The 12,825-nt window shown below is 47.0% G+C and overlaps 1 protein-coding gene across 1 annotated transcript in view; it reads left to right on the top strand.

Annotated features, from left to right (window-relative positions):
- The window catches only part of KCNQ3 (potassium voltage-gated channel subfamily Q member 3), a gene marked incomplete at both ends in the record, with an annotated part of 289,299 nt that overhangs the window by 268,404 nt on the left and 8,070 nt on the right, over positions 1-12,825 (top strand). Inside the window, 2 exons of the mRNA XM_082858910.1 lie at positions 10,105-10,307; positions 11,189-11,291. Coding sequence (XP_082715036.1) covers positions 10,105-10,307; positions 11,189-11,291 — 306 coding nt within the window. The remainder of the gene's footprint in view (positions 1-10,104; positions 10,308-11,188; positions 11,292-12,825) is intronic.

The raw sequence follows: 12,825 nt of genomic DNA, 5'->3' as shown, positions 1-12,825 counted from the left end.
AATAATCCTTTCAGGAAACCAACACAGAAAAATACACAGTTTCTCACTCTTCCATCAGTGTGTGAGTCTGCGTGTCCTCGGAGCACCAGCTGCAAGTGTTCTGGAATCGTGCTCATAGATCTCCAGACATGCTGGATCAGAGGAAACAAATAGATCCTTGAGCTCAGCAGAGCTAACTTTGCAAACCTGTCCAGATGAGAGTGAACCAGATCAATATATCAGGGTTATTTTAAAATCACAGTGTTCTTCCTACAGCCCAGGAGTCAGTCCTATCATGACCCTACCTCCTGGTCCCTGCTTTATCCACCGCTTTCCTTCCTCAGCCCAGACAGTCCATTAGGAACCACCAGCCCCCTAGCCCTCGGCTGCCTCATCACAGAAGCTGGACCAAGGGATTCCTAAGCCACTTCCTGTGTGTTGTGAGTTTGTGGCCACAGTAGCAGAATTGGTCCCGCATCGTTTTGCCACATTAGATAATGTGAGTTACAGGCCACTTGGAAGACTTTTTTTTTTTTTTTGCGGTACGCGGGCCTCTCACTGTTGTGGCCTCTCCCGTTGCGGAGCACAGGCTCCAGACGCGCAGGCTCAGCGGCCATGGCTCACGGGCCCAGCCGCTCCGCGGCATGTGGGATCTTCCCGGACCAGGGCACGAACCCATGTCCCCTGCATCGGCGGGCGGACTGTCAACCACTGCGCCACCAGGGAAGCCTCTTGGAAGATTTTTTGACAGTATGATTTGGGCACATTGCCAAACCTTTGTGCCTCAGTTTTCTCATCTATATAATGGTTATAGTAAGAATACCTACCTCCTAGGGCTATCGTAAGGATTAAGTGTGAATAGAGCCTTAACCTGGCAAATACTGCGTAAGGTTTGCTTTTATTATTATTACTGTCCTTATCCTGATTGACACCCACATTTCTGGGTTTTCTGTGCCGAGGATCTTTTCCCACATGCTGTAAGGCCAGCTTAGGAGTCAGATCAGCATAGGTTTGAATCTTAGCTTGGCAATGGTTTTCCCCTCCCTCCCTTCCTTCCGTCCTTCCTTCCTTCCTTCCTTCCTTCCTTCCTTCCTTCCTTCCTTCTGTCCTTCCTTCCATAACCCAAACATTAAGAGCCCTGCTTTGCCTCAGGCCCTAGAGATTCCCAGGGAATTGGGACTCACAGTGTAATGGGGAAGGCACTCACAGTCTGATGGGGGAGGTGGATATGTCAACCAAAAAAGAACAATGTAGTGTGGAGGGTGCTGGTATGGGGATATTACAGACACAGGAGTACAGAGAAGGCGAGCAGAGGAAGGGAAATCTAAGTTCTACCTGGAACAACACATCAGGAGAGGATCCCTGAGGTGCTTTCCTTTGACTTGACTGTTAAGGGCTGAGTGGCTTTACATGGGGCTGAGGGAGGGACTAGGGCTCTAATTAATCTTTCCATGGGCCATCTATTTCTGTATGAGAAATCCCTAGAAACGCCAACTCATTAGGTCAGTAAAGAAGAGCATGCAGAGAAAAATGTGCAAAATGCCTAAATAAATGAGTCTTCATTTCTCTATAGAGGAATTTATATCGTAGCTAGAAACAAAGGATGTGAGTTCTCCTAGCTCTACCGTGAAGTACCAGGATGCTGACGACCACGCCATTTTCATTGTCATCTAATTCCCAATTAAGATCTCTCGTTTTAATGAAAAACAAACATAGGCGAGATAGCGACTTTCATTCATAGCTTTTTCTCAGAGAGAAAAGCAGGGCACCAAAGCCTCAAAGGTTTGGCACGTGGATGGTGACAGATTTTTATTCTCTCTGTGCTTTCTCTGCCTTTTTCAGGGTAGACCATGGTGCTGAGGGAGCCTCTAAAAGGGGACTGCTGGTCTTGTGTAGGCTCTGCCTTTCCCATGTGTAAAGAGGGAAGGAAGAAAGAATGAAAAAGAGAAGGGACAAAATCAGGGCTTTAACTCCTGTAGGTGGGATTGGCTGCTCTGTGCCGGTTACCCAGTTTGTGCTCATTGAGCTGAACAAACAGAACAAGACAGATTGACCATTTCTTCAAAAGACTCTTCAGTTGGCTGCAGTGACACTGTACTCTTGGCTGCAGTGACACTGTACTCTTGGTTTATTCATCATCCAACTATCCATCATCCATCATCCATCCATCATCCGTCCATCTGTCCATCCACCCATCCATCATCCATCCATCATCCGTCCACCTGTCCATCCACCCATCCATCATTCATAATACATCACCCATCATCCATCATCCACCCATCCATCACCCATCATCCATCCATCATCGTCCATCTGTTCATCCGTCCATCCACCTATCCAATGAATATTTATTAAGACCCTCCTGTGTACCAGAAGCCCTTTTAGGGAATATAGCTATGAATAAGAAAGATAAGGTCCCCAACTATTTATTTGACAGGGTGCCTCTCAGTCTTCCTCAAAGTAACTTGTCCCAAGCTCAAATTTTGATTTTTGTTTTTTAAAGAAAACATATTTATAGCTTATCCAGGACACACATGTCCAACAAAGATGGCATAAGGAGACAGAGAATATAGTCAGGTTGGTCCCAAGCAAAGTTGTTTACTGAGCACCGTTTGCCTCTGATATTTTTTAACCTTACCTATTGGGTTGTCTCCCTTCCAACTTCTCTCTGATATCACAGCTTCACTGACACCTCCCCCCCACGATCTCATCTTATTCTGTATCCTGGAGGGGAAGGGCAAGAATTGTATTTAAAAGTACCACTCCTAAGGTTCTCTTTGTATTTTGTTCATATGAACACTTCTATGAGCTTTTAATGTGCAAACGTGGGCCCAAGAGCTGAGTGTGAGAGTAGAGACAAAAGAGAGTTTAATTGAATTGGAAGTGAGAAGAATCTAGATTGGAACAGAGGAGGACTCAACCCTGGAGGGAGTATATAAGGAGGAGAAATGGGAAGGGAGAGGAGGATATACGGCAGGAAGGTATAACCACTGAGAAATTTTCCCAATGGAGACAGTCTAAATGATTTTTTAATTTTAAGTTTCTTAAAACAAATTTACATGGTTCATTAGTCAAAATAATATAGAGGCAAACAGTAAAACATCTTTGTACAACTTCCATCCCTGTCTACCCCATTCCACCCTCCTACACCCCATAAATAATCTTTTTCAGTTTTTAGGTATCTTCCCAGTGTTTCTTTAACACATACAAACCAAAACTTATTTATATTTTTATATTCCAAATTCCAAAAGTACTTTAAGAGTGACGTCTAATATTCAACCTAAGTTGTTTGAGTTGTGAGGCAAATCCTCACCATTTACTAAGATCTGCTTCACACCACAGTCTTGTATCAAGTGTGTATGTGTGTGAAGACAAGGGACTGCCAAACTCAACTTCTGATTTCTTCTCCAAACCTGTTTTGCTCCTTTTGCTCAACTGAAGACAAAATGGCATCACTGTAAAAAAAAAAAATCGTGTCCCCACCCACCCATTTGTGTAGCCAGAAACCCAGGAGTGGTGCCTTACCTGCCTCTTGCCCTCGTGGCCACACAGAATCCATCAAGGAAGACTGTTGTGGTTCTTCTCCAGAATAAATGTCCAAGTGCTGGTCTCCTCCTTCCCCCTGCAGTCACCCAAGTCCAAGCCACCAGCTTAGGAAACTTCAGTGGCATCTTCTTTGGTCTTTCATTGTTTCCTTGCTTTCCTCCAATCCATTCTCCATGGAGCAGCCACGGTGTTCCCTTTTTTGTTGCTTTTTTTTTTTTTTTTTTGCGGTACACGGGCCTCTCACTGTCGTGGCCTCTCCCATTGCAGAGCACAGGCTCCGGACGCGCAGGCTCAGCGGCCATGGCTCACAGACCGGGGCACGAACCCGTGTCCCCTGCATCGGCAGGCGGACTCCCAATCACTGCGCCACCAGGAAAGCCCGGTGTTCCCTTTTTTAAAAAAATGTTTTTATTGTGGTAACATACACGTAAAATTTACTGTCTTAACCATTTTTAAATGTACATTTCAGTACCGTTAAATATATTCATATTGTTGTGCAACCAATCTCCTGAACTTCTTTGTCTTATAAAACTGAAACTCTGCACCCATTATACAGCAGCTCCCCATTTCCTCCTCCCTCCAGCCCCTGAAAACCACCATTCAGCTTCCTGCTTCTGCAGGTTTGACTGCTTTAGACACCTCCTATGAGTGTAATCATACAGCATTTGTCCTTTGGCGACTGGCTTACTTCACTGAGCATAATATCCTCAAGGTTCATCCATGTTGTAGCACGTGGCAGAATTTCCTTCCTTTTTAAGGCTCCGTCGTATGTTTATACTGCGTTTTGTTTATTCATTCATCCTTCCATCCACGGACATTTGGGTGGTTTCCGCCTTTTGGCTATTGTGAACAGTGCTGCTATGAACATGTGAATTCTTTTTAAAAGCAAAGTTGATATCCTCTTTCCTTCTTAGAACTCTTTGGGTGTCTGCAGGTAGACCCTAGAATAAAATAGAAATTCCTATTTTCCTCTTCCTATTTTTGAATTCTATTTCTAAAAATCCCTGACCGACCTGGCCTCTGATCCCATCTTGCCCTTTGTCCCCCATTCACGTATTTTTGGTCACGTGCGCTCCCTTCAGTGACATAAACCAGCCCTCACACCCTTTGCAGCCACGTGCGAGTCTTCTGCCTGGAGAGGTCTCACTCCTTTTCTTTGAAGCCTTGCTTCTTCTTACTCTTCCAGTCTCAGCTTCCATGTCTGGAGCCACCATTATCTTGAACCTGAACCACTGAAACTGGTTCTCTGATTGTTCTTCCCATCCACCCGAGGCCTTCCCTGACCACCCTACCTAAGGTGACCGCATGATATTCTCTGTTACTGCGCTCTCTTTGTTTCCTGGTGTTGACTGAAAAAAAATGCACCACCTAGAAGTTGAGAATTAATTTTTATTCGGCAGACTTTCTGAGGACTTAAGCCCTGGTTGCAGCCTCGCAGATCGCTCTGAGGGACCGTTCCAAAGAGCATCCAGGATATATAGGAGTTTCTGCCACAAAGACCGGGTGGTCAGAACATCGAAAGTTTACTGTTCATTAAAGAAAACCTGGCATCTCAGGTTAAGGAATTTAGTGCTTTTCTATGTATGGGAAGATGCAAAAGTCTGGGCTCACTGAAATCATTCCACTGTAGGCACCTCAGCTCTCCAGGGCCAGTATCTGGTACTTTCTCATCCTGAAGCCCCTCAGAGTGCACCTTGGGGGGCATCGTGTTTCCATCCTGAGCTCCCTCAGGGCTCACCTTTGGGGCAGCTGTAATGTGATGGCCTGATGGCTGCAACATCCTTTGTTTACTGATCTGACAGGCAACATTTTCTTCATCGACACTGGTCAGATTTCCAACAATACATATATCTGTTTGCCTAGTGTGTGATTTCTTGACCTTATTGTAAGCTCACTGGAGGCTGTAAACCACGTCTGTTTTAGTCACAACTATTACCTTAGCAAGTTACTAAGAGCCTAGCATTTTCAAGATGTAGAACACATTTTTGTGGAATAAATACATAACATTAGCTCTATTTTACAGGTGAAAAAAAAAACGGAATCAGAAAGAGTTAACGCCTTACCCAAGTTAAAAAATACTACCTGCAGGGCAGCGATCTGAACCCAGTTCTCTTCTCCCAAAGGCAACACTCTTTCCACTCTACAGCACATCCTCCCTCAGCTGAAGTTGGGTTCATTTTCTTAATCAGAAGGTCAAATATTATTATTCCTTCCTTCTTTCACCCAACATCGTAACAGTGTTTTCAGTGCTTACTATGTGCCAGGCACTGTGTTAGATGCTGGATCATTAGACAAAGTACAGTTTCTGAACAGATAGCTTACGCTTTGGGTTTCTTATGCTCAGCTCCGTTGACGTTTTGGGTGGGATAAGTTTTTGCTGTGGGGCCACCCTGTGTGCATTGTAGGAAGTTTAGCAGCATCCCTGGCCTTGACCCACTAGAAGCCAGTAGCACTCTCCAAGTGATGTCAATCAAGTGCGATTCCAGACATGCCATTGGGGGCAAAATGAGAGAGAGAGTCCCTTGAAAGTCAGAGATTTCATTATGGTGGCCAAGCGCCATGGTTGAGAAAAGTCTTTAAGAAAGCACAGTGAGGGCTTCCCGGGTGGCGCAGTGGTTGAGAGTCCGCCTGCCGACGCAGGGGACACGGGTTCATGCCCCGGTCCGGGAACATCCCACATGCCACGGAGCGGCTGGGCCCGTGAGCCATGGCCGCTGAGCCTGCGCGTCCGGAGCCTGTGCTCTGCAACGGGAGAGGTCACAACAGTGAGAGACCCGCGTACCTCAAAAAAAAAAAAAAGCACAGTGAATGGATATCTAACTGGACCAAGAGTGGAAGTGTGCCTCGGGACTGATATTTGGACGAAGTTTCAGACAAAAAGTCGGTCTTTTGGATAAAAGAAGGGATGAAGGTTTTCCTAGATACAGGTCACCACTCGTGCCAAGGCTGGGAAATCAGGGAACTGCGTGGAGCTTAACACAACTTAGAGTTCCCTGGGGCAGGAGCCCAGGGCAGGGGCTGAACAACTTTGCCAGGAAAGAACAGCCTTGACTTTACTTTTGCCATCCTTAGTCTCTATTTGCAGTTTTCCCAATTCGTGTTTGGAAGTCATTTGTCTGCACTTAACAAATCAGGGACCCCGGCTTTCCAAGGGGATCTGATGTCAGCTTCAAGGAGAGCTTTTCTTGCGAGACCCAGCATAGCCTCCATAACACACAGCCTGAATCACGCACTAGAAATCCATACGGAGAAGGGCAGAGATGGGTTTTGAGTTTCAAGGATGAACTTTGCCTTGCGTTTGATAATCCTTTGGGGTCTTGGATTTCAGGCAACACAATTAAGAAGTAAGCTGATCACCCACTTTGCTGGAGAAAGAATTCCGTTAAGCCTCTTAGGCTCAATGGCCGTAATTCAGAGCCGAGGTTCCTGACTCGTGCCCGACACATCTGGATTCCTAATGCTGTCAGAATCCATCTCTCATAAAACGAGCTCTGTGACCAGTGGGGTATTAAGTGAACACAGCCAAAGCAATTCAGACTGTTGGAAGTTGCAGGGAAACATTTAAATGCCAAACAAGCGAATCCTAAATCCCAACAGAGAGAGAACCAAGAGAGTTCTTTCATTATCTGATAGTCAGCAGTTGTCCTGAGATTTCAAATCAGGACAAAGTGGCCGCCATTACTTTTTTTACTTTTGTCTTGCTTAGTTTAAAATTAAGCTTCTCATACACTTATCTCCTGCCCAGGTCAAGTTCTGTGACAGTGGTGAGTGTTTGAGACTAGCATTGAGAAGAAGTACTGTAAAATAATACATAAATCCTGAGAACTCATCTCAGTTCATTAAAAAAAAAAAAAAAAAAAAAAACCACTTTTTTGTGGCTCAGGAAATTTTATCCATCCTTTTCACACATGTCGTTAGCTTTCTACTGCTTCTGTAGGAAGAGGATTATTTACCGAGATAATGGGGACAGCCAGCATTTATTGAAAGCTTCTCACATCCGCATCCCAGACAGTCAGCTAAGCACTTTACACGTATTCCCTCACTTAACCCTTCCACAGCCACATGTAACATGGGCTGGCCCTCATCATTGTGCCCGTGAAGGAGCTGAGGACCAGACGGCATGAGTTCTGTGTCCTAGGTTACATGTTTTTTAGGACGTTTCCCCTCAGGCCAGTTTTGCCCCAGAGTCCTGACCATCAGGCTGTGCTGAGCAGGGCTGTGGGGTGGGTTCAGAGATAACCAGGCAGAGTCCTTTCTTTGCCAGGACCACACAGTCGAGTGGGGTGGGCGGGTGTGGGAATGTACAGCTTCTACCCTGTGTACCAGACACAGAGACGGAGAAAAACACAGCCTGTCTTTGGAACAGATGGGGAGAACTTAGTTTCCAAGAGGGGACCCTTGGGCAGTTTTAAAGGGCAGATGGGAATGAGGTCAACTGAGAAGGCAAGGAAGGCATGGCTGAGTGCACCAAGGCATGCAGGAGGGGACGTGGGGATGGGCAAGGGGCTTGGTACTGATGGAATGATGGATCCGCTTGGCGGTATAGCAAGACAGGTAGGCAGGGGCCAGGAAGCAGACGGCCTGAGAAGTGACTGACCTCAAGTCCCCTTCTCCCTTAGCTCATGGCTAGGAAAGCCTTCTCTGTGTGTTCAGTTGGCATCCTGCCTTGTTTAGTATTTTGAGCCCCTGGACCCTGATTTATTCTCATTAGTCATTTACCTAGTACTGGTCAGGAAACCACCCTGAAAACTTCGACCAGCTCAGGAAATGTGGCGTCATCTGAGTACTGGCACTTCTCTGAATCTACTCTGGGCATGTACGTGTATTCATGTAACAATGCCGGGCGAGAGAGAACAGTCCAGAAGGAGTCAGGTGTAACAATTACTCATCCACTTGTTCGTTCGTTCATTAATGAAATACTTCTTAGTGGCTTCTCTATGCCAGGCTGAAGACAAGAAGCATTACAGACATTATCATATGTAATGCTCCCCAAATCTCTCCTAAGCAAAGTGTTGTTAGGCCCACTTAACCGATGAGGACCCGGTGCTCAGAGAGCGTAAGGCACCTGCTCGGCACGAGGTGCTCCCACCTCTGCAGCTCCACCGCCAGGACCTCCTCACCACCCCAAGCCACAGAGATGGCAGCGGCTTCTGGCTCTCATAACCAGACGCAGACTTTAGAAACACTCAGTTATCTCAGGCTGATGCAAAGCTGACCTGACCACCCATAGTCATATTCATTTGTTCACTCACTTCTCCCACAAGTACATGCACACCTGCTGGGTACCAAGCCCCGTGTGGGTGATGGAGAGAACGCAGCTGAGCTGAGTGTACTGACGTGTGAAACAAGCACTATGGGTCTCTCTGGTCTGTACCACACAAAAGGACTTCCCTCCTGTGCCCACTCAGGTGAGGGGCAGAGGCTAAGAGACAGAGGGAGAAACTACTATTTATAGAGCCCCGACTGTATCCCAGGCTCCATGCCAAATCCTTGACAGGCATGATCCCACTGCAACCGAGTGAAGTGGGACGTGCTTATCCCTATTTTAAAGATGAGGTAACTGAGTCTGGTTAAGGTCACAGGTTTGCCCGAGGACACCTAGATGGTTTCTGCACCAGGGCAACTTTCTGTTGGACTCATTAACTGTTTTTTGTGCCAAGAAGACTTTTGGCAGTACAATGAAGTCCCGGGACCCTTTCTCAGAATAACAACTTTGAATCCATAAATAAAAGGCAGACAGTTACAAAAGAAACTGATAATGTTGAAATGTAATTACCAAAATATTTAAACTTTTGAGATGCAGTCGTATACGTGCTTCTTTGTGTTGAATCTAATGGCATGATGTAGTGGCAGGTTGAATACTACCATAATTTCAAAGCAGTGACGAGCATGGCAATACCTGGAGATAACAGGATATAAAATGACCTGTGATTTCTGTTGTGGAAAGTCACAGGACATGGCTGGGGCATTGAGGATATTACTGGGGTTTATTCATACATTCATAATTGAAAGACATGCTAATTTTCAGTTTGAGATTAATGAATTAAAATCTAATTAGTAAATTTAAAATGCAGTGTTTTTCCCATTCAAGCTCATGGACCTCCCCCAAAGTTCTGTCCATGGCGGGGTGTCTGTGGACACCAGGTTAGGGCACTTGCTTTATGTCATTCAGTTCTGTTCAAGGAACACTTGATAAAGCTTCGCCTCTGTGAGTCACTATCTGGGCACCACGGAGTGGTACAAGGGAAGTTATTGATGCGGAGGAGGAATGAAGCTTCTTTGCTGCCTGCTGCTACAGGCTGGCATTTTATATCCTGGATCTCGTTTACGCTGCACTTAAGCATATGAAGAAACTGAAACTCAGAGAAACGCGCCTGAGGTGTAATAGCTAGTCGGTTGCCGAGCTAGGAACTGAACCAAGCCCTGTCCCATTCCAAGCCGCTCAATCAGATTGAGCACTGGAGGCGCGAGTCCCACTCCCGCGTGGAAGAGGATGTGTGCGTCTTTATGGAGAGGGACGGGAAATTACGAAAGCCTGCACTCAAGGAGGAAAATTGTTCACTTTTGCTTATTTTGTAGCCAAAAGCTGGGTCTCTTGGATCGGGTTCGCCTTTCTAATCCTCGTGGTAGCAATACTAAAGGAAAGCTATTTACCCCTCTGAATGTAGATGCCATAGAAGAAAGTCCTTCTAAAGAACCAAAGCCTGTTGGCTCAAACAATAAAGAGCGTTTCCGCACCGCCTTCCGCATGAAAGCATACGCTTTCTGGCAGAGCTCTGAAGGTAACGCCCTTCCTCTTCCTCACCCTGTCTCCTCCCTGTCACCTCCTCCCACCCTCTTCCTCCCCTCCCTCCCTCCCTCCATTCCCTGTGGAAGAACCCTGCAGTCTACAAAGTAGCCCTTTCCTGCTGCCCTGCATCAGCGTCTCACTTGTCTTATCCTCAGCCCTGCACTCACTCCAAGAGCAGAGGGCCCACGTTAGCTGTTCTCCTGGGCCAGGGTCACCACATGTGTCTGCACATCCCCTCCAGGGAGCCTTGGGACATACCACCATGGATCCTAAGGGTGGCCCTGATGGGTGCATTGCCATCGAGGTCACCTTGAAGGATGGAGAGGGGCGAGGTACAGAGTGATCTGGACACCTGGGGACCTCAGCACCCCCAGGGGTGGGAAGAGGTGTTGGAGAAGTGCCCCATGGGGGCTGTAGGAGCAACACATCTGTGTGCCCCTTTCACTTACGAAAAGGGAGGATGAGTAGGGCTCAGAAAGTGACCGCCCCCCAAGTCAAGGTCACAAGGATAATGACTGACAGAGCAAGAATCCAAACCCGGGTCTGTCTCATAAACACCCACGTGTGTCCCTTGGCTGCCTCCAAACGGCCACTCCGGAACCCTGGAATTCACATCACCTCCATCCTAGCCTTCTCCCCCAGCAACAGTCCTGACCTACAGGCGCCTCTGACCCAGACATCTGGATAACGGAAGGGAGATGAGGAGAGGGTCGGAATGACGGAATGACGTCACAACTGGAGGACGCACCGGGGTTTCTGGAATGGGAATGGAGATGCAGGAGGCTGAGTTTGGATGGCTCTGACCGCACCAGGTCCCCGAGCCTTTCCGAGTACTGTGGCCTGCCGTTGATAATGTGTCTCCTTCCCTCCCAGATGCCGGGACGGCCGACCCCATAGCGGAGGACAGGGGCTACGGGAATGACTTCCTCATCGAAGACATGATCCCCACCCTGAAGGCCGCCATCCGAGCCGTCAGGTAACGCCCCCTCCTCCCTACCTGTGGGCCTCCTGAGGCCCCAGCTCAGCTCCACAGGGTGCGGTCTTGTAAAGTGCTCTTGGGCTTTGGGAAGGTGGGCAGAAGATCCCTCGGGTAACCCCTGAGTCAAGTCCAGAGACTATGTCAGTTCTAAGGGAGCGGCTGCATTAGCAGGTCATCCTGGGAGACCCTTGCTCTCCGTTTTATAAAAATGCTTCCACAGGCCCCTGACAGTGTTTCCGACTGTCACCCTCTTGTCTGGCTTCGGCCACCATTTATTTTAAAGGATGTTGGGGAGGCAGGCAGGGGTGTATTGACATGGAGTTTTCTTTTATAAGGCTTCTCACTCAAAATAGCTTTTCTTCCGTCTGTCTTCATCCATCTAGTTCTTTTTTAATTAGCATTTTCAACAAGATAATCACGGATAGGATTTTTTTGTCTGCTTCAGACAAGGCTGTAATTCACCCTGGCTATTTCTGTTTTGTTTTGAATTCCACAAGAAAATAAAAATATGCTACTACTTCAAGGAAACTTTGACCAGGATGTGGGCTTATAAGCACTCCGCCATAGTGGCAGTGAATTCTGGAAACTAAGTCAGAGTCTCTGAGAACTAGTCGTGATATTTTCAGAAGATTTCCAGTCCAGTAGATCAGGGAGCACAATAGTTTATAATATGTGACCCTCAGCAAAGCCGCTGACCTGGTTCCTCGTGATCCCATCCTGTACAATGTCCCAGAAATGAGGCTGGATAAAAACACAGCTACCTGGATTCATAACTGGTTGAATGGTCTTATTCAAAGAAAACCAATGAATGAATCTGTGTCAAGCTCGAGGGAGGTCTCTGCCGGGATGCTTCATGGTCTGGCTTCTGCCCCATCCTTTTTAGCACTGTCATTGATGCCTTAGTTCAGGGGTTGGCAAACTTCTTCTGTAAAGAGCCAGGTAGTAAATATGTCAGGATTTATGATCCGTAGGTCTCTGCTGTACTCAACTTTGATTTTGTAGTGCAAAAGCAGCTGTAAACAGTCTATAAATGAATGACTGGGACTGTGTTCCAACATAACTTTGCTTTCTAAAACAGGCAGTGGGCCAGATTTGGCCTGCAAGCCATAGTTCCTGATACCTACCTTAGATGGAGCTATGTAAAGGGCAGGCTTAGAAAATGACATAAAATTGGAAAGGATGGCGAGTTGGATATACAGTCAATAGGCAAAAATAGTGTTTAGGGGCTGACGCCATGGGCTATGACAAACAAGATGAGCCTTGAATGCACCACAAAAAAGACCTGTACAGGGGACTTCCCTGGCGGTCCAGTGGTAAAGAATCCTCCTCACAGTGCAGGGGACTCAGGTTCGATCCCTGGTCAGGGAACTAAGATCCCACATGCTACTGAGCCCGAGCGAGAAGAGAAGAGAAAGAGAAAACCCGAACACCACAACTAGAGAGAAACCCGAATGCCACAACTAGAAGAGAAGAGAAAACCCGAACGCCACAACTAGAGAGAAACCTGTTGCCTCAGCAAAGATCCTGCGTG

Source organism: Leucopleurus acutus, assembly GCF_964270905.1.
Source record: "Leucopleurus acutus genome assembly, chromosome: 17".
NCBI classification, from domain to species: Eukaryota; Metazoa; Chordata; class Mammalia; order Artiodactyla; family Delphinidae; genus Leucopleurus; species Leucopleurus acutus.
Note: the sequence above shows the minus strand (reverse complement) of the source record. Positions and strands in the feature narration are given on the sequence as shown.